We start from the raw sequence: 25,288 nt of genomic DNA on the forward strand, positions 1-25,288 counted from the left end.
AGTAATTAAGACTTTTTAGATCTCTTTCTGTTTCTAGCTTCTCTATTTTCCATTTAAACAATTTTCAAAATACCTATGAAGCAAGGGAAAAGAGAGGTCAGTGTATTATTTTACTCAGAATCTGGTGACAAAGTATAGAAAATTGATCTACTTCACCTAGACTGTCAATGCAGTGGGTAAATTACAACAATGGGGATAACCCTCAAATGTTAATCTGCTTTGACAGATTTACTCAGGTTTGCGTCACTTTGTGCTTTTCAGTTCTGTGACAAGTCTCAGTGTAAAACCCACTAAAGGCATTTTGTGCAGACATTCAGAGAAGTGCAGTGAAATGTTACAGTCTGGAGATGGTGGGTTGATTTTTGGTTGCAGTAGTGTTAGGGGAGGTTCTTGCAAGGAATAGGATAGACTGGGATCTCCACCCCTTGCTGCAGTTATAAAGGCACCAACATCAAAGGAAGGAGCCAGGGAGGAGTTGAAGAGCAAACTCCTTTCCTTTGGAGCACTGGATGAGGAATGCTGCAGAGCTGTTAAACTAGTAGGCAAGGAATTGTTTCATGGGAAGAGAACTTATCTCTTTCTTCTGTCTCCCAGTGAGAAAAATGTGGCTGAAGTTTCTTTTGGCTATTCTTCTCTGGCATGTAACAGCTGCAAAGGAACCTGAGCCGTAAGAACCACTCTATTACTACTATTAGTATTTGTGAAAAGGCTTTAAAGTCAGTGCTAATCAATGTTATTAATTTTTCTCTAAAAATTTAACAATCCAGGGCTCATATTTTATATCTGGAGAGCTAAAGTGGAATGGGGATGGCAAGTGAATCGTTCTCATTTAATATGATCAGACCTTCACCTATTGCAGAACTTCCATGGAAGTTGACATGTGTCCAGAAAAGGCACTAGCAGTAGTGACAGCAGGGTGCTTTGCTAAAACCAGGTGGGCCCAGGGCTCAGATAAAGGGCAAAAAGGCAAGAGCTGGGAGCTGTGGGCAGTACCGGGACTGGGCTGGTTCAGAGCTGAGAAAGAGTGAGAAGCACTGGCAGTGTGTCCTATTTAATCTAAAGTAATTGGTGTTCACTTTATCCTGTTGAGGCTGTTTCTCCCTTACCTATGAATGTGGTCACTTTGATGTTTGGATTTCACAGGCAGTATGTCCTGATGGTGCCTGCTGTGCTCCAAAATGACTCTCCAGGTCAGGTTTGCCTGCAGTTCCTTAACCTCAACGAGACAGTGTCCGTCAGAGCAATCCTAGAATACAGCTCTGTTAATACCACTATTTTGAATAAAACCGTGACAGAAAGCAGTGGTCTACAATGCTTCAAGTTCAAGGTAAGTTAATTTTAATTTATATCCCCATGGAAAAGAAATGTAAACAGGGACAAGAAAATTAAAAGAAGGGAGGACAGGAAAGGAGCAAACAGGGAAAGAAGGAAGACTTGTTAAAGGAAAAAGGAAGCATAGGAAACAAAACAGGAGGCATTTTTTGTATTCATAAGTAATAAGATAAATAAGATAAGTAATAAGATAAAGCCCAAGAAAGGTGATGGAGTTGGTAGAAGTGAGATTGTGTCACACAGGAGCCCAGGCCACAGATATTGCTGTTCAACAGGTTCTGGAGTAAATTACTTCAAGACTAACAATCTCCTCATGTTTTCCTGTTTCTTCACAGATTCCTCCTGTCCACTCTGCACCACTGGCTTTCATTTCCTTCTCTGCCAAGGGCACCACAATCCGCCTGGAGGAGCGGCGCTCAGTGATGATCTGGAACGCAGAAAGCATCGTCTTCGTGCAGACAGACAAACCCATCTACAAACCAGGACAGACTGGTGAATGTCCACTTTGTCTATAACGTGGGCCTTAGGAGGCAATTTCTTCAGACAGAATTTCTCTGTCTGGTGTTTTCCAGGCTGAGTTACATTCTAGGTAGTTTCCTCAAAGTTTTTGTTAAAACTATTACAGTTCTTTGCTGAGGAGCTTAGGGAATCATCTTCAGGATGTCAGGAGACTGTCATTCCATGATCTCTGTCATTTTCTTTGTCCCTTCCTCCCAGGTGACATAAGCTATCACTGCTGCTGTTTCATTACTGATGACAGGCTAGGATAGTGGGGAGAGGTGATTAGATCAATACCTGGCATAAAACGATTCTTCCCTCTGTGGTGCTGGTCAGCATCAAAATAGACCAAACAGAGTGAAATCTGTTACTTTGAAATGAAATATAAGTTGTTAAAGACAAAATCATGCTATTTACCTTCTGCCTCCGGTGTGTTTGGACTTTAGATTCTCATGTTGTATTCCTGCACTTACACTTTCCCCTTATCCATGCTTCTCACATGGCCATTAGCAGAGCTCCATTTTTCTAGATGCATTCCTCAATTCATTTCTAGGTTTTAAGGTTTCTAGCACACACTATAGGGAAACAGCAGAAGACTTCTTCCCATATATTAGTCATATAATGCAGCCATTAGGCTAGATTAGTTTTACTTTAATTAGGGTCAGTTCTATCTACACAGATACATAGTATGCAAGAAAGCTTACCAGTTGGAATTTGGTGCCACCAAGGTGTCCAGTATGGGTTGTTTATTGGTCAAATAGCTTGGTTTTGAGCTGGGCCAAGCAGCAGACAAAAATTAAATTACGAAAGTGTAATGCAGTTCTTATTTGTTCAGTCATTCCTTTCTGTGATGTTTAATGAAAGTAGACTTTTCATTGCTAACATTAAAGGAAACTTTTATGAAAGAGTACAAGGACTTGATGCTAGGAAAAAGACCCTTAATCAAAGTCTGTGTAGGGTTGTTCTACCTTCAGATGCATTTTATTATGTGCATCCTGTGCAAGCAGGACTGTTGGAAGACCCTGTGAAACTGGAAGTACTAATGAATGCAAAATGTTATGTTCAGCCAAACAAACTATGGTCAATGCTAACACCCTGTTCCTTGCCTTTCCAGTGAGGTTTCGTGTTGTTGCCCTGGATTTCAATTTTAAACCTGTTCAGGAGAAGGTGAGTGACCATTAAAACTCCCCTGTATTTAAAATTGCTGGGAGACAACTTCTTCTCAAATTTTACATAAAGGATTGCTGTGGCTAAAATGAGTTGTTGCAGAGACTAAATGCCAAAGAATTAACCTGATTTCCTAAGCACATGCTGCAATCCACCCTTTCATTAGAGTCACAGGGAAGAAGGCAAGTGTGTAGCAGTTTGACTTCCTGATTCAACACCTTCTTTGATCGCTGGAAAGGAGCTCAAAACCCCCTCCACTTTGTTGCCACAGACATTATCTTAGCTCTGACCAGAAAGCCCATGGTTCAGTCTCCTGCTCTCACAGTTCAGCAAATGTTGCTTGCAGATGTCAGTAAATCATCCACCTGGCACTTTGCTCATTTTAGAAATGGGGGAAATTAAAGAGCAAGTTGCTACCACAATTATTTATCTCTTCAGGGGTGTTCTTTCCACTGCTCTTCATGCTCATAATGCATAAGGAAATTAATGGAAGGGTCTTCACTGGCCTCCTCTTAGGAGAGGAGACAGCACAGTGATAGCAAAAAGAGCTGGTGCTAGAAAGAAGCCCAAATCATGGTTTGTGTGCACCTCTGTAACTCTGCTCACTCGTACTCTCTGAGACTGCACTCAAACCAGTATGGTCAGAAACTGCCCCACCATTTTCATTTCATCTGTCTCCTTTATGCAAGCTTCTTATTGAAGTAAAATTGCTGTTAAACTGATCAAAATATGAGATGAGGACCTCTGATTAATGGTGTTATACTGAATATTGGTTATATACTTCTCACAGTCCTGAGGAAAAATAATTTGTGTTTGATCAGCAACCTAATATCTTCTTCCATTCTGTTTTTTCCTCTTTCAGTACCCCTTGATTACAATTCAGGTAAGAAATTTTTGTCCTTGTACTGCATTACTCCAGGCACGTCCTTACATGAGTTTGAACATGTCCATACACAGATCTTGCTGCTGGGTACACCAGCAGAAATCAACAGAAACTCCACAAAAAGCAAGGATGCTCTTTGAGCTTGACATGGAAAGCACACCTATCATTCCAGCAGTCGAAATCTGTAGTGTTCTTATGTCTGCCTTTGATTCATCCCCCCTTCCCCCATTTGCTGAACTTATTTTGGGGGTGTATCTTTTTGTAAGTCTAGTGCTGCTGAAAACTATGAACAAATAGAGGCTGTGAATACAACTACTATGTCAGTACTTTCATGGCATTTTCTGGGGATTTTTAAAAGAACTGCAGTTCGTGTCTAGACAGCATACTTACAAGTTTCCATGTTACACTATGAAGTCAGAGGACTTTATTTTCTTTGAAGTGAGAACATACATCTTCTGAGCCCTCCACATGTTTTTCTTCCAGTTGTTGCTGTAAAGAGTCAAGGAAATGGTGTGAATGAGTTTTCTTTAGTCTAGCTAGCATAACATATACTGAGAGGGAAATGCCACCCCAGTGAATGCGAAATAAAGGTTTCCTTCCTTCTTCTGGCAAAAGCTGAAAAAAAAGCTGGGGTTGCTAAAGGCCAAGATTTGTGTGGGATAAACTTGGCTGAAGTGAAAGCACAAAGAAGATTTTCTTTCTCTCCCCTCTTGACACAAATCTAGAGCAACATATACTAAAGAGCAGGAAAGAGCAGCATTGTGCAACCTTCCCTGATGATTGAGACTAATAAGCAGGCTGGCAGAGAATACCTAAATTGGGAACAATAGATGAGAATCTAACAACATTAATAATAACATGAATAATCAGAGTACAAAGGCACAATTTAACTCAATGCACATGCATTAAGCAGCTTCTCCAGGGAGTTAAAGCAACCTGCTCTATTTTCTTCTTGTTGCTGGTTTTGTGTGCTAGTAGCAAAAGATTTCCAAGGCAAAAAACTGTGAGCCTGTATTCTTTTTTTCTTCAGGATCCAAGGGGCAACAGGATCTTGCAGTGGCAAAATGTGACGTCAGAGATGAACATTATTCAGCTAGAATTCCCACTCACTGAAGAGCCTATCCTGGGGAACTACAAAATTATTGTAGCAAAGAAGTCAGGAGACAAAATAAATCACTCATTCCTTGTGGAGGAATACGGTAAATGCCACCAAAAAAAATATATTTTTTTATTCATTGTAGAAAATATTAGAGATGAGTCCATATCAAGCAACCTTTTTGACTGCTAAAACTTCAAACAGCTTCCTGGCAAATGCAGCTTCAATTAGTTGTCATTAAGAACTGGGGAGATTAAAAAAGAAAGAGAAGAGTAAAAAAATAAACCAAGAAAAATTTACAATTTTTCACACACTCAGCCAGCAAAATAATCTGCATAAGAAATCAGCAAGTTGATTGCAAATTTCAGTGAGACAAAATTTTGTCTCACTGAATTTACTCAGCTATGTCCATGAACTTTCTTTGCCAAAGCTCTGCAAGACATCTAGAAAAACAGGATTCACTTTAAAAGTCCTGTCTTTTCTTATAAGTATTGCAGAAATACTTTAGTAAGCCTTTGCAGATCAGGCCAGTTCTTAACCATATTGCCACCCTGGTTCTGAAATCCCATTCCCTCTATACAGACTAACAATAAAATATATATCCTCATTTTTGCTCTCATCTTAGGAGGGTCTGCAAATTTACCATATCCCAGTGTTGGGTTTTTTTCTTTTTGCTCTTTGTCCTAGTGTTGCCAAAGTTTGATGTCACAGTCACTGCACCAGAAAGCCTTACAATCCTGGATTCAGAGTTCACCGTGAAAGTCTGTGGGTTGTAAGTACCACGTGCAGAGTGGTTAGGAAATGTGCTGAAGTGGAAGAACTTCCCAAGGACTAGGGAAAGAGCCAGGGCTTAGAGAAAAGCCAAAATAGGGCCCCAGAAGATGTTGGTGAGGGTTGACTTGGTCATTGGAGCTTTCATTTATTTCTGTGCTCATCTCTTTTTATTGTATAAGTATTTGGTTCCACATGGTGTTCTATGAGGTGGATAAACCTTTTGAGAGGTTCCCTGGTGAAGTAGGATGTGTCCACTCCAAACAACACACTTCAGAGGGAGACACTGCTTCATAAAGCAGAACAACATTGAATTCTAGCTGGGGTGTTACTGTCAGAGCTGTCTAACTTCCCTTCCAAGCCTGGTCCTTCAGAAGGAACTTGCCTACACCAACACCAAAATCTCGTAATTTGGGATCCAGAGTTGAAATTCTGATTCCCTAGCAGATATGAGGAGTTTTGCTTTGATTTCAGTGAGCCTGGAACTCCAGTTTAAGCTGAAGATTGGAGACAAGTGTCTTAATTTGGTCAGTAGCCTCATCTGTTCATTATGTTTATAAAGGTATTTGGTTTTACATTCAAAGTGTAGCTTTGTTTCATAGGTTTAGGTGTGAAAAAGAACTAATTTTGATTTCTGAGTTGTATTTTCTATTTGGTTAAAGCAGGAGAGTTAGGAAAAACCTGTGAAACTATTCCATGCTCTGGCTTCCCAGCTCACTGCTTGTCCTGGATCTATTCCTGCACACATTAGCTTAAGATTATTTTTCAAGCATTAGCTCATAGACCTCATCAGATCATATTTCCTCTCCCCCTAGGTACACCTATGGACAGCCTGTTGAAGGGAAAGTCAAGCTCAGTGTGTGCAGGGATTTTGATTCATACGGGAGGTGTAAGAAAAGCCCAGTTTGTCAATCATTTACCAAAAATGTATGTTACATAATTATTATTCCTCGTCATGTTTGTCCTCTGTTCTGTGTTCTTGTTTCTCTCTCTTTTCCCATCACACTTTGCTTTCTGTCTTTGATTCTTCTATTCACCCTACTCCTCTCTTTGCTTGTATGACTACCTAGGAGCTCAGGGCACCTCATTTCTCTTCTTGGCTTCCTGCAGGCCTGAAGGATTGACATTTTTCTTCTTCATGGCTCAGTTTCCCATAAACATGCATAAATCATGTTAAAATTACTGGGAAAATGCTTCACTCACTAAAGAAGGATCCTGTGTATTGTCAACACTCTTTGCAAGCTATGATCCTTGACAACAGGATTTGTTTTCTTTCCTGTCCAGCTGGAGACAGAGGGTTGCCTCTCCCAGGTCTTCAGCTCCAGCATCTTTGAGTTACATCGCACTGGTTACATGAGGCACCTTGATGTGAAGGTCACTGTGACAGAAAAAGGAACAGGTAATCCCTTGCAGACAGACAGGAACAGCAAAAGCAGTGTGGTCCAGAAGGAGAGTAGGAGACAGCCTCTTCTTGCTGAGTACAAGGATGTCTCCATGAGGAGGGGAGGCACATTTTTACAAGCACAGTGGCCATCTAATGATGCTCTGTGCAGGACAAAGTTCATCTCCTCATGACTCTGGGCATGTCTTCCAGGCCTGCAATTTACAGCTGCTCAGGTTATTTCCATAACTCGGGTGATGAGCGCCATACGGTTTGAGAACATGGATCACCACTACAGAAGAGGAATTCCTTACTTTGGACAGGTAAGCAAGAGATTGGAGGGCTTGTATTGAAGATGACTGGCAGGCCATCACATAACAACAATGATGGCAACATCTAGGAGACTGTTTGGGGTGGGGGTGGTCTCCCCAATCTTCTTTTACTGAATGCAATGCCCTACTGGTAGTTCTGAATGCTGAAGACTATTAGTTTATTCTGATTCTGGCAGAAATACTTCAGATCAGAACAACCATTAACTAGCATTTCTCTAACTTGCATTTTAAGCTTGCTATAAATCACTGCCTCTCCCTTCAGAACTGACCATCACATGCCAACCAGACATGAATAAAAACAGCGCTGGATGAGGGAATAAAGAGGGAAAGGAATTTAAGACACACACAAAAAAATAAAGGAAATAACAACAGTTTTTGTCTCAGAAAAGTTTTTCATTTGTTTCATGACAATACCCACATAACTCTGTCAGTGGTTTAAAGGGTAGGGATAAATCTCTCTCCTTCAGCTTTTGTCAATGAGGAAAAGATAGAAGAGGACCAGTAGCACTGAAAGGAGAGGAGACTGTCTTTCAAGGGTGGGTTTTTCCCCCACTGTAAAGTCTATATAACTTTCTTTTTCGGTTCCCATTCCTACTCTCTTCTTTTTCTTTTAAAAATCAAAATGAATGCTCCTTTCTAGCAACATAGAATTTACTTAAAGGGATCTGTTATTTTGCTGTCTGTTTGTTCGTTTGACACAAACAGCAGAGACAGTGTAGACAGAACCAGAAAAATGTTCAAAATAAAGAAGTGGAGAAAAGGTTTTCAGACACTGAAAACAGCAGGAGCAGACTCTCAAGACTAAGGAAGGGAAAAAAGAGAGAAAAGAAAATATATTTTTAAACTGGAAATGTGTAGTCAGAAGGGACTGATCAGGGAAGAGATGAGACACAGAAGTTCTTGCTCCACAAAAGGTGGTGTGGCAATCAATGGTGTGGCAGATGCTGAGGAAGCTCCTGCTCCTAACCTCATAAGACAGCTCAGATAGTTGCCAGAAAGTGAAGAGAGACTTTTCAGTTGTCAAGTATTGTGTTGAAGGAAGATGGAAAAGTAATTCTGCTGTTTGGAGAGCAAACGAGTGCAAAATATCAGTATCTACATACAGAAAGACAATACACTCAACATGCTTCACATCCCCTTTTACAGATCAAGCTGGTAGACAAAGACAACTCTCCAATTTCCAATGAGGTTATTGAGCTATTTGTCAATAACAAGAATACAGACAACTTCACCACGGATCATAACGGTGTTGCTGAGTTTAGCATTGACACATCCGAAATGTTTGATCCCGAGATCAGTCTGAAAGTGAGTACAAAATAAGGCTGAATAGAGACACAGAGAGAGATGGCTGCTCTCAAAATGAACCCAAAAGAAGATGGGTGAGGTTTTAATTCTGGTAATAAAAATATGCTTTCTTCATCTTTCTTCATGGTCTAGAGCTCTCAAAAACTACCAGGAGTGAAGATGCAATGGCTTGTTGCAAAGCTGCTCTTTCCTTACCAGTTTGGCTTTAGACACAGTTCTTATCTATATGCATTACGTGAACTAATCATTCTGATGTCAGAATGTAATGGTGATTTCCCTAGTGATATATGTTTGTTTTCCTTTTCATCCCCACTCCCTCTCCTGTTCAGGCAGTTTATAAAACCAGTGACCACTGCCACTATGAAGGCTGGATAGAGCCTTACTACCCAGAAGCATCTCTCTCCGTCCAGCGCTTCTACTCTTGGACTGGCAGTTTTCTGAGGATTGAGCCCTTGTGGAAAGATCTGAAATGTGGGCAGAAGAGGATGATCACTGTGCACTATGTCTTAAACACAGAAGGATACAAGAGAATCACCACCATGAACTTCTACTATGTGGTGAGTATGAGCTTGTGGGTTGGTTTGCTGAAATGGTTTTACTGGACAGCTACCTGGCAATCCATCCACAGGAATTACAGCAGTGAGTGCTCTTCATGGTGTTCTCTGTCCACCTTTACCCTTCCTTTTGCTTCTGCCTTGTGACCAGCAACAAGGTCCCTAGCAGCAGCAGTGTGAGCAGCATGCCCTAAGGCTTATGTTTAAGCATTTGAGATAATCTCATTGTAGGTTGTCATGTTGATACACTTTGAACCTGATTGCTGCTTTCTCCTTCCAAGTTCTGCCAACCCATACATGTCTTGATCTTTGCACAGGGCATGGCAAAAGGCAAGATTGTCCTTACAGGGGAAATTAAAGTTAACATCCAAGCTGGTAAGTTAAGTTGCCAATCCATATTTTTTCATTCAAACAAACAAACAAACAAACAATCACATAGATGGTTGAACATAGCAGCTATAAGGAGGGCTGTATCTCTCTCCACCCATTCATGTGTGCATGGTAGTAGCACTACCACTAAGATCACTATAAAGCCAGGTTTAGTCCAGCAATTCCTTAATTTGATATTAGTCAAATAGTGTTCTCTAAAGAACTTCCCAAAGGATGGCATAGAGAATGCAGAGTGTCTGCTTTAGGGTCCTAACTGAATATGGGCACATGTTCAAATCTGCAATAAATCTGAGACCACCTGGATTAAACCCAAGCCTGTCACCTCCTGGAAAATTGTTCAGCTTATCATCTAAGTCCAGATCGCTCCACTGACTGGTACAGTTATATACTTGTTGAGTTTGACTACTACTACAGTAAATCTTTGATATTCCTTCCTTATTGGTGCCTTTATTTTCTCTAACAGGTCAAAATGGCACTTTCACCATTCCACTTGTGATCAGTGAGAAAATGGCTCCAGCCCTTCGGCTGCTGGTGTACACCTTACACCCTGACAAGGAGCTGGTGGCAGACAGTGTTCAATTGCCAGTTGAGAAGTGCTTCAAACACAAGGTGAGAAGCTCTAAAATATAGCAAACCATACCTGCTATCAGATAAATACAAATTCTTTGTGTATACATCCACAAGAGATTTCCAGTTTTGTTTCTTGTTTCCTTCCACTTCTCTCTGTATTACTCCTTTCATTTTTCTTTTTTTCTCTTTGGCCTTACTTCTTTACCACCACCTCCTGGCCTTATTGTCAAAAGATATACCTTCTTTTAACATTAAAAATTTTCAGGAGACCCACATAAATCCCAAATTATTCTTGCCTCTCTTAAACTTCACTACTGTTCCATTCAGATTTTAGACTTTCTATTCTTCAACACAGTGAACATGCTTTAGACTTATCCCACTTCTTCATTCAATCTAATTTACACTTTTTTGTTGAAAAATGCAGTTTGGGTTTACCAGAACTAAATATACACAGAAAAGAAAGTCAGGGTAGTCTGGGATTTAATATTTCTTCCTCTTTTTTTTTATGGCACATTTTCTTTCATCATTATAAACTCAGATTTCACCAGTAAGATTTTTCTAATCTTCAGCTCCTAGAAGCTAAAATGCATCAAGCTACAGAAGACAAACCAAGTGACATTAAACAAAATGTTTCTAGCTGCCCATTTCTAGTTATCCCTCCTGTTTCTTTCCTCTTATCTAAAACAAATGTGAAATAGATTTTTTTTTAATAGATGCAAAATCTGTTTTACATATTTGCTAACATGGGCCATGGACCTAGGAAAAATATAATTTGTTCACTGTAGGGATTATTGCATGTAGTCACGTCAAAATAAGGCTTGATTTGATTTGATAATGACAGCAAAAGAATCACACTTCATTTCAAATCACTTGAGGTAGGCTTCATTTAAGCTATCACAGGAATCTAAGTGTGCTTATTGCCTAAGTCCCTGTTACAACAGAGGCCTGGTCAACAGCTACAGTGGAGATTAAACATCCTTCTCCAGGCAGATCTTCTGCACTTTAACAGAAAATCCCTCCACTCTCCTTCTTGCTCTCCACCCACAGATACCACCAGAGCAGCCCCAGCAGCATGGGCTAGCCATGCCAACATCTCTTTCATGAATTTCAGGTCCATTTGGAATTCTCTGAAAAGCAGATGTACCCAGCTTCCAAAGTCAGTTTGGTCATTGAAGCTGCTGCCAACTCCTTCTGTGCTGTGAGGGCGGTGGATCAGAGTGTGCTGCTCCTGAGGCCAGAGACAGAGTTGTCAAAGGAAATGGTAAGCTGCCAAATGCCTTGTCTCCTTCTACTGCTTCTTTCTCCTCCATCACAGTGCCTCTCACCACTTGAGATCATTACACTGAGTTAGAGTTCCACAGCTTCTGGCATGTGCTGTCACAAGCCATCTTTAGTAGGCAATAAACATTTTTTGTTTCCTGTGGATTGTAAGACCTCTTTCATGTGGGGTTTAGTTTAACCTGTGGCTGGTCTCTGGCAGCACAACCCTCCAGCATATCCACTAATCCCAGTCTTGTGCCATCAGCAAACTTGCTGAAGGTAGACCCTTGCTGCAACATCCAGATCATCAAGGAAGATATTGAGCAAGATTAGAGTGAGTACTGGAGCACCCTGTGGTACATCACTAGTTACTGGCCTCCAACCAGACTTTGTGCCACTGATCACTGCCTTCTAATCCCAGCCACTCAGCCATTTCTCAGTCCAGGAAAGATGGCATGGCTGGCATCTCAGTTTTGGCAATTTTCAGTATTTGATGGTGTAAGGTTGATGTTTACAGACACACAGTTCCTGTTTCCTTACCCCTCACAGGTATACAGCCTGCATCCCCTACGAGACTTACAAGGCTACGTCTTCCACGGGTTCAATCTAGAAGAAGACTCCAAAGAACCCTGTGTCTCATCTGACCACATCTTTCACAAAGGCTTGTATTACACACCTGTAATGTCTGGATTAGGCCCAGATGTGTATCAATTCCTCAGGGTAAATGTCCTATACATTACTAAAATATGCTGAAGTGAGTTTCTGCTTATGTAGCATTAGATTCTGCAAACAACCCTATTTATTAGTAAAACTCATACATGACAAGCTCTCCTCTTAGACCTCTATTCTCAATTGATTCTGGTGCCCACTGTGATTTTCCAGCCCACACACAAACCTCTCCCAAAAGTTTCTGCATACCTGTCTCTGGGCACCTCTGTGGTGGAAACAGAGGAATGGGAAAGAGAAAAGAATGGAACAAATCTCAGCTACAGTGTGGTTACGGCTAACGCTAAAATGTGTTTTTTTACAGGATATGGGAATTAAGTTTTTTACCAACTCAAAGGTTCGACAACCAGTTGTGTGTGCTAGTGAGACTGTAAGACGTCAGCCATATGTAGTGAATGCAGGACATGTGGCTTCTGCACACCACGTCAAATCACCAGGTAATACACAGCACAGGAAACAGATTTTACCTTTCTCCTGAAAGGACTTGTTATGCACATGGACAGTAGTCACCAACTTTGGTTTTGGTGTTAAATATTGGCCTGGCATAGAATGAGATAGCTTAAGTTAATGGCCAATACCCAAAAGAGTCTTTCAGGTCTACACTTCTGATTAATTTCCAGTTTCACACTGGGAATTGCAGTGTCACACAAAACTAACACTGTTGACATTGATTCCCTCCTGACCAGAGCTAGTTGGAAAAGATTATGTGACAGTGTGAGCAGTAATCAGAGCTAAGACCTGAGTTCTAGCCCTAGGTCTCGTGCTCATGAGAGACCAAAACACTTCAAGCAATGTTTTCTTTTTCCTTTGACACTGGGTTATACCTAACTGAGGGGTGTATTAGTAACATTTAATATTTGTGTGGCATTATACAGAGTCTCAGCTACAAGGAAATGGTAAAACACTTTTGTCCTTTGTACTGGCCCATGCACATTCAAACCTGTCCCCTCTGGGCATCTCCATTATATGAATCAGGTTTTACTAAGTTCTCATTATCTCTTACCAGCTGAAGCTGGTAGGGAGGAACAAGAGAGGAGACTCATCCTTGCGACTATTCGGGAATTCTTTCCTGAAGCTTGGATTTGGGATATAGTTCCAATTAAGTGAGTACTGCTTCTTTCATATCTTTGCCTTGCTTTAGGAATTACTAAATATGTTCTCTGATGTCCTGCAAGGTAGCAATCTCTTGCCAACTCTTCTTCCTTTGTGGCCCAGAAGACCTAGTTTTTCAATCATCAGCTGCCCATCTGGCCTTCTCTTTCCGGTGACCAAATTACCAAAGATGTCCCTAAAGAACACCTGCTCCCACAATGTGTGTACCATGAGTCATATTCCCTTCCTCAGAAGAAGGACACTTGTATTTAAAATACCAATTTGCAGAACAAGAACTCTGAGTTGTCTTTCCAAACTCAAGGATGTGATGGGCAGAAGAACTTCCAAATGGACTTTTCTCAAATTTTAGTGATAAATTCCAGGGACTGTACATGGGATTTCTGCAGATAGAATAAGGGTAGTTCTGGCTTTCAAAACTTGTTGCCTCTACTGAGAAGCAAGTTCTCTGAACTTTACCCTTTCTAAAACTTTCATCCTTCCTCCATTCCCATCAGCTCTACTGGAAAAGCCAGCATCTCATACACCATCCCTGACACCATCACCAAATGGAAAGCCAGTGCTTTCTGTGTGGAAGAGCTGGCTGGATTTGGCCTGTCTGTGCCTGCCACCCTGACAGCCTTGCAGCCTTTCTTTGTTGACTTGACCTTGCCATATTCTGTCATACGAGGAGAAGATTTCCTGCTTAGAGCCACTGTCTTCAACTACCTTGACCAGTGCATTAAGGTGTGTACTTCTGCCCACATTCTTAAACCTTACCCCATCTCCAAAGAAGCTGCAGCAAAATGACTGGTGCAGGTGGTTGGATTTGCTCTTGACTGAGGTGCTGCTCTTTCTAGCTGACAACAGATTACTCTGTCTGGATTTGTCCTCTGAAACCAGTACAGAGCAAAGGGAGATCTTGTGAACTGTGACTAGGGCAGGCCTGTAAAGCAATGCTCTCAGGATCCACAGAGAAAGGAAAAAAGTGCTTTGCAGAGTATCATTCACCACCCATGGTTATGCAAGCCATCGGTTGTTTCATTGGGGCCTTTTCCTTAAGGAAAAAGTGTGCCTAAGATGCTTAACATCCTACGTTAACAGTGAGACTGTTGAGAGGAAAGAGGGAAAACTGTTCAGGTTATACCTGATGGATGGTTAATCAAACAGCATCATCTGAGGCCTTGAATCTGCTCTACACTTAATTCTAGATGTAAGCAGATAGTGTCTCACCCCCTCAAATAATAAAGCACTGTTTGCAATATGGTACAAAACCTTCATCCCATTACACTATTCTTTCTGCTCTCAGATTAATGTTTCACTGTCGGATTCCCTTGATTATCAAGCCAAACTCATCTCCTCAGAGGATGATGGATGTGTATGTGCCAAGCAAAGAAAGACCTATGTCTGGAATATTTTCCCCAAAGAAATTGGTAAGTGCTTTGAATCTACCTGGTTTTCTGTTCCAGGATTGATACTAATTTATAACCTAAAAAGCTTAATCCTTTTCCAACCTGGACAGCTTGGTCTACCACTGCTCTTTCCAGTTGTCTAGGTTAAAGAGCTTCTCCACAGCTTCAGTGTGTTTATCATTGCCATTTTTAGAGATCAGTTCTCTTCCCATATGTCTCATCTACAGTGACTGACTATTCATTATGTTGAACTACATCTTATTCATCAGATGAAATTTCTTACTTTGTCAATCATCCTGCATGGTAGAGGTCCATTTTTTCCCTTTTTTTGCTGCTATTTAAGGTAATGTAGTGTTCAGCATTACTGCAGAGACCAAGGATGATGGAGCTTGTGGAAATAAAGCTCCCAGGAACATCAGTATTGACTACAGGGACACCCAGATCAGAACACTGCTGGTTGAGGTACTGCTGACAGCTCTTACTGTTTGTCCTGTACTCCTTTTCATGAGAAAACTAAAACAAAGCAGAAGTATCAAAAGAAAGTAAAAGTTTTTCAGGTTCCCTAAAAAAGTCCTGGTATGGCTCCACCTTCATTTGGTTGGGACAAGGTCTGGCTGTTTAATCTAAGACCAAGTCCACTCCTATCTGGTGATCTATTCAGTGAGGATCAGTGGGTATTGACAAGTGCATGACTCCCTCATGCAGAGGAGAAACTAGAAATGAGGGACTCCATCTGATGTGATCTTCCTTTTGGGAACAGCACATCATACATGAACTGTAAACTGTTGCTTCACCTGTTTCATGATGTAGGAGGTTGGGGAAGGGGGTGGCTTTTTTGTCACTGAATTTCTTCTGCATGCTTTTGTCTCATCTTTATATCATGTGTCTCTTCTTTCCATCTCCATGCAGCCTGAAGGAATCAGAAGGGAAAAGACTCAAAACTCCTTAATTTGTACAGAAGGTAAGGGTCTTACATACCACTGTCTTGAGAACTGAAAGGAAGTGGGAGTCTGCACTCTTTCCTGCAGTGTTTATTGATGGTTTCCCTTCCCCTTTTCCCCAGAGTTGTCCATATGACAGCTAGTATGAGTGCAATAGCTCAGTTCCCTGCTACCAAATTCCTGTGTGGTCTGGTGCATATCACTGAGGCAGCACCTGTGCCTTGGTCAGATGTGCTCAGATGCTTCAGGAAGGCTGCTATGAAGTTCTCAAAGAGAGACAACCTTTCCATGCAAATTATGTCCTGTGTTTCATTCACTCGTGTTGACTGTTGTCCTCTATTCCATGGATACCTGTAGCTTACAGCTTTCTACCTCTGGTGGGAATGGGAGAGGGAATGTAATGTTCCTTTCCACATTATCTCAGTGCTGGTTGTGTCACTGAAGGAATCCCCAAGGGTCACAGATACTACAACCTGTGTGCACCATGCCGTGTTTTACTGTTTTCTATTGAGCAATGACAGTGACTACACCATTTCATCTGTTCCTCACAATTTTGATTTTGCTGTGTCCCCTGCTCTCTTGTGCAGTTTTGTACTGTGCAATTTGTACTGGGACCATTTCAGTGTTATAATTAATATTCCTATAAAAATGACAAATATTTTTCTCCACAGGTGATGTAGTTATTCAAGATATAGCTCTAGAGCTACCTACAAATGTTTTGGAAGGATCAGCCAGAGCCTCCTTTTCTGTTGTTGGTAAATATATAATTAAAAAAAACATTCAAAAAAGAAAATATAGAATATGTAACATGAAAGTTCTTTCAGGATTCAAAATGTGAGTTTCCACTCCTAGTGTGGGAAACTTTTGAGAAAAGAGACTGATTCTCATCTTGTCCAGCAATGCTCTGCAACAGCAAGATAAAGTTTAAATATCAGTTGCACCACTCTTCACTATTCTGTTTAAATTTAGTGCATTTGAAAGTCTTTCTCTGAAGCAGCAGCACAATTCTAACTTATGACCTCAGCCAGATTCATGCTAGTACAGCATTCTTCTATGCACCCACCTACAAATCAGAGATGCCAGTAGTCTATTCAGTCTTTTCAGGACGTGGATTTGGTTACATGACTCACTAGCCATAAAATTCTTGCTTTCTAATGTTGGTGACGTTTAGAAGTTCATTCCAGAAATCCCTTGCTGGGTCTGTGCTACCTTTCCTAGAAATAAAAGTTAGGAGGTGGTCTGTGATACCTCTGCATTATCAAAGTCCCTTTGCAGCATTAGCTGTTAATCTTGCAATAAATGTTTTCAATAAAGAGCTGTGGCTATTCCCTTCCATCTTCTGGAAACAGAAGTTTCCTGTAAGTTTCTTTAATTTCCAACAAGAAGTATCTGCTTGAAGTGGCACCAAAATAAGGAGTGTTTCTGGTAAGGGCAATTTAGACTATGTAAGGAGAGGCAGGGAAGGGATTATTTGTTGTCTGCAAAACACAACAGAACTCAGCACAGAGAACTTCAAGTTTCTTCAGAAGGCTCCCAACCCCTGTGAGGCTTCTATGACTCTGCCTGTGGAATGGAAATTACTGGTAATTTCAGTGGCCATGAGTTGTGCTAATCCCCCCCTCCCATCTCCTCCTCCCCAGGTGACATCATGGGCACTGCCATGCAGAACCTGCACCAGCTCCTCCAGATGCCCTTTGGCTGTGGGGAGCAGAACATGGCCCTCTTTGCACCCAACATCTACGTCCTGGACTATCTGAACAAGACAGGGCAGCTGAGCAGGGAGGTCAAATCCAAGGCCACTGGATACTTAGTGAGCGGTGAGATCCTTGTGATTCCTTTACAGTGTGTGCTGGAATTCCCGTCGAGGGCCAGTGAGTGGAAGCAGCAGCATGGCTACCCTGACAAATGGCATCACTGTGGTAGCACAGCCCAGAGACCCAAGGATTTGCCCTGAACAATACATTTTTTACTTTCCTTTATCTTCTTATCTTATGCTTTTTTGGTGACATTAAGCTGCCATGTTTCCTTTGAGGTTTTTGAGAGAAGTCCCCTTCTCTCTTTCCACACAGGCACAGCATGTGTCCTGATCCTGTATGTTTAGTTGGAACACAGAGCTGATAGAGTTCTGCTAATTCTCTCAGTGTTTCTGCAAGACAAGGTGTTCCATTAATAGAACCCTTCAGAGCTATTCTCCTGCTTGGTAGATATACATTTCCTTTCCATTCTTTCCCACTGTGGTTTCAGACAAATATGTTAGCAAACAAAATAGGGTTTTGCTTTTACCTCCAAGAACACTTCCTTTTCCATGTTCTTGCAGGCTACCAGAAGCAGCTGTCATACAAACATCCTGATGGGTCCTACAGCATCTTTGGCACCAGAGATAAAGAAGGGAACACCTGGTGAGTGACTGGGAGCAGAATTGGCTCAGAGATGAATTTACATTCAATAATTATGGTGCAAGTAAGAGGCAGCTTTACTGGCTGGATCAGATGTACAGAGCTGTCTAGGACTGTAGTACTGAAAAGCACTAAAGGAGAAGTCTCTCCATCCTCTGCCAGGCCAGGTGCATCAGAAGAAGTTGATCCCTAAAGACCCATCTGACTTTATGATTCATACTCCTGCTGTCTCCTATGAAACCCATTGCACTGTGGTGCTCTATAGTCAGGATCAGCCACAGGGTGTGCTGGACATCCTTCCCGTGTCCCATCTAGCTACTGCTCCTCTAACTGTTCTCTTTCTGAGGAGCAGACACAGAGAAAGCAAGCCATGACACACTGGCTGTGACACTTCATGCTCTTCAACAGCACAAACGGGAGGGCTGATTTCTTCTGTTTCTTCCAGCACTCATCTCATAGCTTCATCTTTCCCTTGCAGGCTCACTGCCTTTGTGTACAGATCATTTGCACAAGCTGGTCGCTTAATCTATATTGATGACCGTGTCCAGTCTCAAACCCTGATGTGGCTGTCAAGCAAACAGAAGTTAGATGGCTGTTTCCGGAGTGTCGGGACACTCTTCAACAATGCCCTGAAGGTAGCAGAGAATTTACTACTTGGTCAAATTTATACTTATTCACTAAGGATATGTTCTCCTGCTACTGCCAAAGACTATATTTCACTCCAAGTGCCTGTCTTCTTCCAAGGGCTAATTCTCCACATCTTATAATTATTATTTTCAGCTCAGTCAGCTTTTGTACACTTACTTTACATGTTATGTGCACATGAGATAGGGTTACAGGACTGTAAGCTTGAAAAAGTTATGTTTTTGGATTTAATAGCAAAAGGCTTCTCTAGATTTGTGAGCTATTCAAGAGCTATGTGAATGCTCTCCTTCCCTTTGGGCTGCCTCCAGAACTCACCATACTCTTTCAGATGGGACATGGCAATTCATATTTAAAGGCTCTCAGCTGTGGCATTTACTGATTATTCTTCTCTCCGTGTTGTTTTCAGGGAGGAGTAGATGACGAGCTGTCCCTTTCTGCCTACACCACCATTGCCATGCTGGAAGCTGGGCACGCCAGTATGGTAAGTTGCTCTGATATTCAGATGGAACTGGTCCCTAGTTGTTACCTTGGGTCCAGCATCTGCTAAATTGTCCAGCTAGTAAAGAGAGACAAAGAGAGGGCAAGAGCTCCCAGAGTAGGTGACCATGCTCTGCATCTGCACTGGTTGCTATGATAGAGAAAATCCCCATTTCTATACCTCTTAAATCACCAGTCTTCGAGCAGAAGCTGTACAAACCTCAGTGGAATCAGATCTTCTATTTGTGAGACACAAAACATTCAATGACACCCTTCAGTTTCCAATAAAAAGACTTGACAGGTAGAAACCCACACACTATGGCTTAGCCTCAAAGACAGCCCTGTCAAGAAAGTAAGTTGTTGCAGGTAAATTTATAAAATCTACAAATGGAACTAAAAGATATGTTGGAAAAACAAATACCCATCAGAGCAAAAGCTGATCTGTCCTTTTCAAAAAGTTGGCAGTACTACAGAGATGTTAGACTTCAATACAGGAGTTAGCCTCCACTTTTTCATATCCTTTCTGAGGACACAGAGTCAAACTGTACATTTTTTGTAGGTGTAAACCTAGTACAGCATTGCAGAATTAAAGTTACACCGAAGTCAGTGAGAATAGGAACCACTAAGTTAGATTTGTTTAAGACAACAAACTCTTGGCTATAGAAATGCAGAGCAAATAATTATCATGGAGATGAACAGAAGGAATTATCTGTGAAACGTATAGACTAACCTCATCAAGGACACCATTGAAAGCTATTTGATTTGTTTGATGTTTTCTGCAAAATCCCTCCGTGAAGAATGCTGTATTCTCTCTCCTGAAGTCATTATACAAGCTGAAGTCCCACTCTCATTGCTGTGATAGTGATAGGATAAGGAACATGTTTAAAGAAAATAAATTTTTGAGCAGGTGAAGACTACTGTCCTGAATTAGACCCATATGCTTTTTTGTTTTTAAGTACCCTGTAATCCGAAATGCCTTTTTTTGTCTGGAGACTGCGTCTGAGAAGGGTATCAGTGAAGTTTACACTCAGGCACTCATGGCCTATGCTTTCTGCTTAGCTGGCAAGGCAGAAAAATGTGAATCATTCCTTGAAGAGTTACAGAAATCAGCAAAGGAAGTTGGTGAGTTTCAGTCATTTGGGGAATTTGGGAAGTGGGAAGATGGAACAGATCTTATAGATGGTCTAACCTTGACACTACTGAGAGTGTGGGCACTTGAACCAAACCGCACGAATAATCTGTGGAGTTAACCTGCAGTGCATTCATTGATTTGCAGAGAGCCCTTCTGAGGAAGAGGCCTGGATGCAGTGAGACTCCAAGTCAGTACAGAGCAGTGAATAATAGATATTGGTTCCTCTCTTTGTTTATTCAGATGGCTCACTGCACTGGGAGCAGGAGGAGAGGTCTCCATCAGACAAATCTCCCTCCTTCCTTGACCATGCCCCTTCAGCTGAAGTTGAGATCACCAGTTATGTGTTGTTGGCATTGCTCCACAAACCCAACCGGAATAAAGAGGATCTCACAAAGGCCTCAGGGATTGTGCAGTGGATCATCAGGCAGCAGAATCCCTATGGAGGTTTCTCCTCTACCCAGGTGCCAAAACTACTTTCCACTCCACAGCTAGTGCTAGGAATTGGGGCACTCTTTCAGGGGTCCAGCAGGCCTCTGACTACCTAGTCCTGTTTCTCTTTTCTACTTGTTGTCTCTGAGAGAAGCCAAACCTTTATATTAGGAGACCAAAATACTTCTTTCTCCCTTTTCCTAACTATAGAAAGGTTAAAACCACTCAAGAGTAATTTGACTAGCAATAAACACAGATATTTGTGTCAGGGGTGAGCCTAGAAAACACCAAGTTCCATCTGTTAAATGACCCATGAATTCTGTGTAGGTCCTCATAAAACACAGGCTTCATCACTATGAAAAGCTCTAGAAGCGCACTCTGCTGCTCATATTTTATTTTCTGAGACCCTTGTATTAGGAGTCAGATTCTTCTACCCTAAATCATACATGAGAGAATGAAATGGCTCCTTTGTATGGGAACACTGGAGTTATACACACATTCAGGACGGAGCAACTGCGATTGGGATTGCAACAGTGACTTTGATCCCCCCTGCACTGGTCACGCTGTGTAGCCAATTGTCTTTCATTATTTTCTTTTTCTTCAGGACACAGTCATTGCCCTTCAAGCACTCGCTGCTTATGGTGAGGCCACCTACAACTCTGCTTCACAAAACAGAGTCAAGATCACTTCCAAAAAGCCTTTTGAGAAGGTATTTACTGTCAGCAATGAGAACAGGCTCCTGCTGCAACAGACTCCCCTTCCAGAGGTCCCTGGGAAATACAGCCTGACAATGAATGGCAGCGGATGTGTATTTATGCAAGTAAATGTCTGCTTTCTTCTTCATTGTGTCTCACATTTTGCATACAAGATAGCCATTGTTTTGATGATTTTCTAGCTGACTTTTATTTATTTTTCCTAATTGCTTGATTTCCCTAAACCATTTAAACACTCTTTTCCCCATCCCACATTCTGACTCCTGGGAGTTCTGGCATGCAAAAAGAGTCCTTTCTGACCAACATCTGGTTTCTTTCTGGGAGGTGACTCTGGGTACAAGCACCTTGATTTTTAAAGAGTATAAATCTTAGGTGTTCATCATTGATATAAGCAAGGATCTTCCACTTAAAACAAAGTGCAACATTGCCAGAAAAATTCACTAAGTCTGACAATTGTTTTTTTGGAATGCAAAGAAAATCTTTGGCATTCTTGAACAAAAAGGTTTTTTCCTCTTCCAGGCAGCACTGAGATACAATATTCACCTTCCAGAGGGATCCTTTGGATTTCTGCTTTCCGTACAGACATCAAATGCTTCCTGCCCACAGGACAGACCAGCAAAATTTGATATTGTCCTCATAAGCAGGTAATGTGCCATCAGCAAACCAGCTGTGCAGATGACAAGACACACAGAGAGCATTGCTGTGTGTTTTCACTTCAGCTTATGAAGTCAAGAACCACAAGCTGATCGATATGCTGATGATATCAGCCTGTAAGACACAGTATCCCAGAAGACCGCTGACAGGGTACTCTGTTGTTTCAGCTACACGGGGAAACGCAGCAGCTCCAACATGCTCATTATTGATGTCAAGATGCTCTCTGGCTTTGTTCCTGTTAAGTCTTCCCTGGATAAGGTAAACTTAGAGGAGCAAGGCTTAAATTACTCTCCACAGGGACAGAGGAGAAAACCAGAGGCATGGTTAAGAACCATTCAGCCACAGACTGTGTGAAGGGTTTGCATGGCTGCACTGCTCATTACTGGGAGGAGGGAATGCCCTCCAGGGAACTTCAAACACACAGACCCTCCTATATTTGAAACTAGGAAGGGCTTCAGCTCAAGCCTGAGCAGCTGGCAGCTGTAACCAGGAGCTGGCACTGCCTGGGTGGAGAAAGGGTGGGAAACCTCTCAGACTAGCTTTGAAACATAGATCACACCAGAGTCAGGCAGAATTCCCCAAGTGAATTGCAGTGACTTGTGCATTTGGAAAGAGCTCATACCCCCAACTAAGTCAAGTGGTAGGTTTTTGTCCATTCTTTCAATCTATTCAGCAATGTTTGGACTCTAAAAGTCAGCTATCAGCCCTTGAAACTTGACTAGGAGAAGAATGAATACCACAGACATGCAGCAATAGGGTCTGAAGCAGCATTTGTTTTGCAATATTTTACAAATATATTAATCTTGATTTTCTTGTTTTGAAGCTCATTGACAGTCATACAGTGATGCAAGTAGAAAACAAGAAAAATCACGTCCTCTTTTATCTGCAAAATGTAAGTTCTGGTTACTGTCTATTTGATTTTCACAAAGGATGGAAACAGCATGTAATAGGTATGAATCTATATGAATATATGAATATGAATATACCCTATATGGTGCATATATCATGTTTTCTTCCTCAACAGTTTTCTACTGTAATCACTAAGCTGTTACTTTTCAAACTGCATGTAACATCCCAACCTTCCAAACAGATTCAAAGTGATACCAGCAACTAAAAAACAAAAAAAATTAATAAAAAAAGCATGTTTAAATTAATCAAAATTCTTTCTCCTTTCAGTCAAAAGCAGATAAATGCCTGAAAAGAGGTTCCCTTGTGTGTATGTCTATTTGGCAGGCTTCTTATAAACCTCTATCTTGCCAACAGCACAGGAAACACTGCTTTCATTCTCCTCTGGAAAGATTTTCTTTGCTTCTCTTACACTAGATCATTGCAAAATTTTACCTGTAATCCAATCCCTGAATCCCTGAATTTATTCAGTAAACAGTTTGCTCAGGGCACTAACAGAAGCCAATATCCCAGTGCTGTAAATTCACTCCCAGTTTCTTGGTGGCACATAATGTGCACGTCTGAAATGGGAGTGATTGGAAAACTAGCCTTTATCATCCTGACCATTGGGAGACCCTGGAAAATTAAACTCAGTGCCTCTGTGTCGCCCTGAAAACTCAGCTTCTGAGCTTGCTTTTCTCTTCTCTTCACCACACCTCGACCTGTGTCCGTGTGATCTGTTCATCTTCAGCGGCAACACCTCTGGACAATTTTCCCACCTCTGGCAACTGGATATGTAATAATTACAGAATTGGGTGATACAAGCAGGACAGAAAATCTATTAACTTTTCAGCTCAGTTTCACTTTGGACTCTCCAAACACGTTTAGATAATGGCTGTCCCATATCTGTAGGTGTGGTATTTGGAATATGCAGCCTGGCAGTTACCACCCTTGTCTGCTCTAGATGGTGCTGTACAGATAACAAGACTGATGTGATCTCTGACCTTCCATTTCAGATCTCACAGAAGAAAAGGAAAGAAATCACTTTCTCGGTTGAGCAGGACTTTGTAGTTACCCACCCCAAGCCAGCTGCTGTGCAGATCTATGACTACTATGAAACAGGTATGTCTTAGGTTTGAACCAGTGTGAAGTGTGGGAGAGGGACAGGGACAGCTGAACAGCATGCCTGAACCAGTCCTGCTGCCACCAGCACTCCTCTGAACTCCATCAGTACCTGAATCTAGGGCCAGGGGAGAGACTCATTTCACTTTATTGACCTTGGTCTCATGCCCAAGGTGACCAACAGGCATGACTAGAAAATTATGAAAATACATGCACCAGAGTAAAGGACATTTCAAGGATCTCCAGTTTAAGCATGTATAGGTTATATCCACCTCCAGGGAAAGGCACAAGAAGTGTTCTCCAGGGTAACAAGAATATTTCTATTCTTCTCCAGAAGAGTATGCTGTTGCTCAATACTCATCACCTTGCAAAGATGTTGCTGCAGAAATGGACTAAGGATTTGAAAAGGTAAGTGAAAGTCAGAAAATAAGCAGATAAGAAAGTGAAGTACAAAACAGCAAGAGCAGAGTGGGCTGAACAGGAACTATTCTCAAAGAAACAAAGTCTTCATGAGGCTTCTCAGAGAGCAGGCAGAGACAGTGGCCAGATACTGTCCCTTGACACCAGTGGAATCCAAGTGGGGACCACATCACGGTTCATGGGGCAGACTCAGCTTCTAGAATAAAATTCTAAGTGCAGAATAATGGAAAGACTGCAAAATACCTTCAAAGTTTCCTCAAAAGCATAGATATGTAGCAAAGAACCATTTACCTTTGTCTATCCTTGAAAGTCTTCCCTCTGGAGCCTATGCTTCCCAGGCCTAAGCAAGGTTTTCCACATGGAATAACAGAAACTTTTTCTGGGACAATAAATGCCTTATCTAAGGAGAAAAAAACTGACATGAAACATGGAGGTGGTGAAATAACTGGTCAGAGATACGATGCTGGTTGTAGAGGAGGTCAGGTCTGCATCCTGTTCAGCACAGAAATTCTGCTGCTGTTATCTGATGAGCAGTTTCTGAGGGGTCCAGGCACAGCTTGCTGCAAGACCTTGGTCCAGCTTTTTGCTGCTTCGCACAGAAAGAACCGACTACCCTGTATTTTTCTTTTTAAAAATACCCGTATTTTGTAACCTGCAGCTATTTGTTTGCTCTCATTGAGGTTATTTTCTTTTGGATTTTTGCCTGCA

General features: G+C 41.6%; 1 protein-coding gene across 1 annotated transcript; it reads left to right on the forward strand.

Moving 5' to 3' along the window:
• Positions 1-587: 587 nt before the first annotated feature.
• On the forward strand, positions 588-24,556 carry LOC131583331 (ovostatin-like). Its single transcript, XM_058847299.1, has 35 exons — positions 588-667; positions 1,144-1,327; positions 1,668-1,824; positions 2,945-2,997; positions 3,860-3,880; positions 4,911-5,079; positions 5,664-5,748; positions 6,563-6,674; positions 7,032-7,146; positions 7,342-7,451; positions 8,607-8,765; positions 9,095-9,322; positions 9,637-9,694; positions 10,173-10,318; positions 11,391-11,540; positions 12,089-12,259; positions 12,570-12,702; positions 13,272-13,368; positions 13,873-14,101; positions 14,664-14,787; positions 15,110-15,228; positions 15,676-15,727; positions 16,379-16,462; positions 17,348-17,524; positions 18,025-18,106; positions 18,582-18,738; positions 19,155-19,229; positions 20,182-20,347; positions 20,598-20,818; positions 21,391-21,606; positions 22,019-22,143; positions 22,321-22,411; positions 22,977-23,045; positions 24,055-24,160; positions 24,495-24,556. Exons 1-35 carry the CDS (start codon positions 603-605, stop codon positions 24,554-24,556), a joined length of 4,368 nt encoding a protein of 1,455 aa, XP_058703282.1. The 5' UTR covers positions 588-602.
• Positions 24,557-25,288: the final 732 nt, after the last annotated feature.

Source organism: Poecile atricapillus, chromosome 1 (genome assembly GCF_030490865.1).
Source record: "Poecile atricapillus isolate bPoeAtr1 chromosome 1, bPoeAtr1.hap1, whole genome shotgun sequence".
Classification (NCBI taxonomy): Eukaryota; Metazoa; Chordata; class Aves; order Passeriformes; family Paridae; genus Poecile; species Poecile atricapillus.

Bases quoted from the DNA above. Each gene is read 5' to 3' on its own strand.
- LOC131583331 (XM_058847299.1), top strand. From the start codon at position 603: ATGTGGCTGAAGTTTCTTTTGGCTATTCTTCTCTGGCATGTAACAGCT. The intron at 11,541-12,088 runs GTAAGCTGCCAA...TACCCCTCACAG, and splicing joins CAGAGTTGTCAAAGGAAATG to GTATACAGCCTGCATCCCCT. The intron at 20,348-20,597 runs GTGAGTTTCAGT...TTGTTTATTCAG, and splicing joins GAAATCAGCAAAGGAAGTTG to ATGGCTCACTGCACTGGGAG.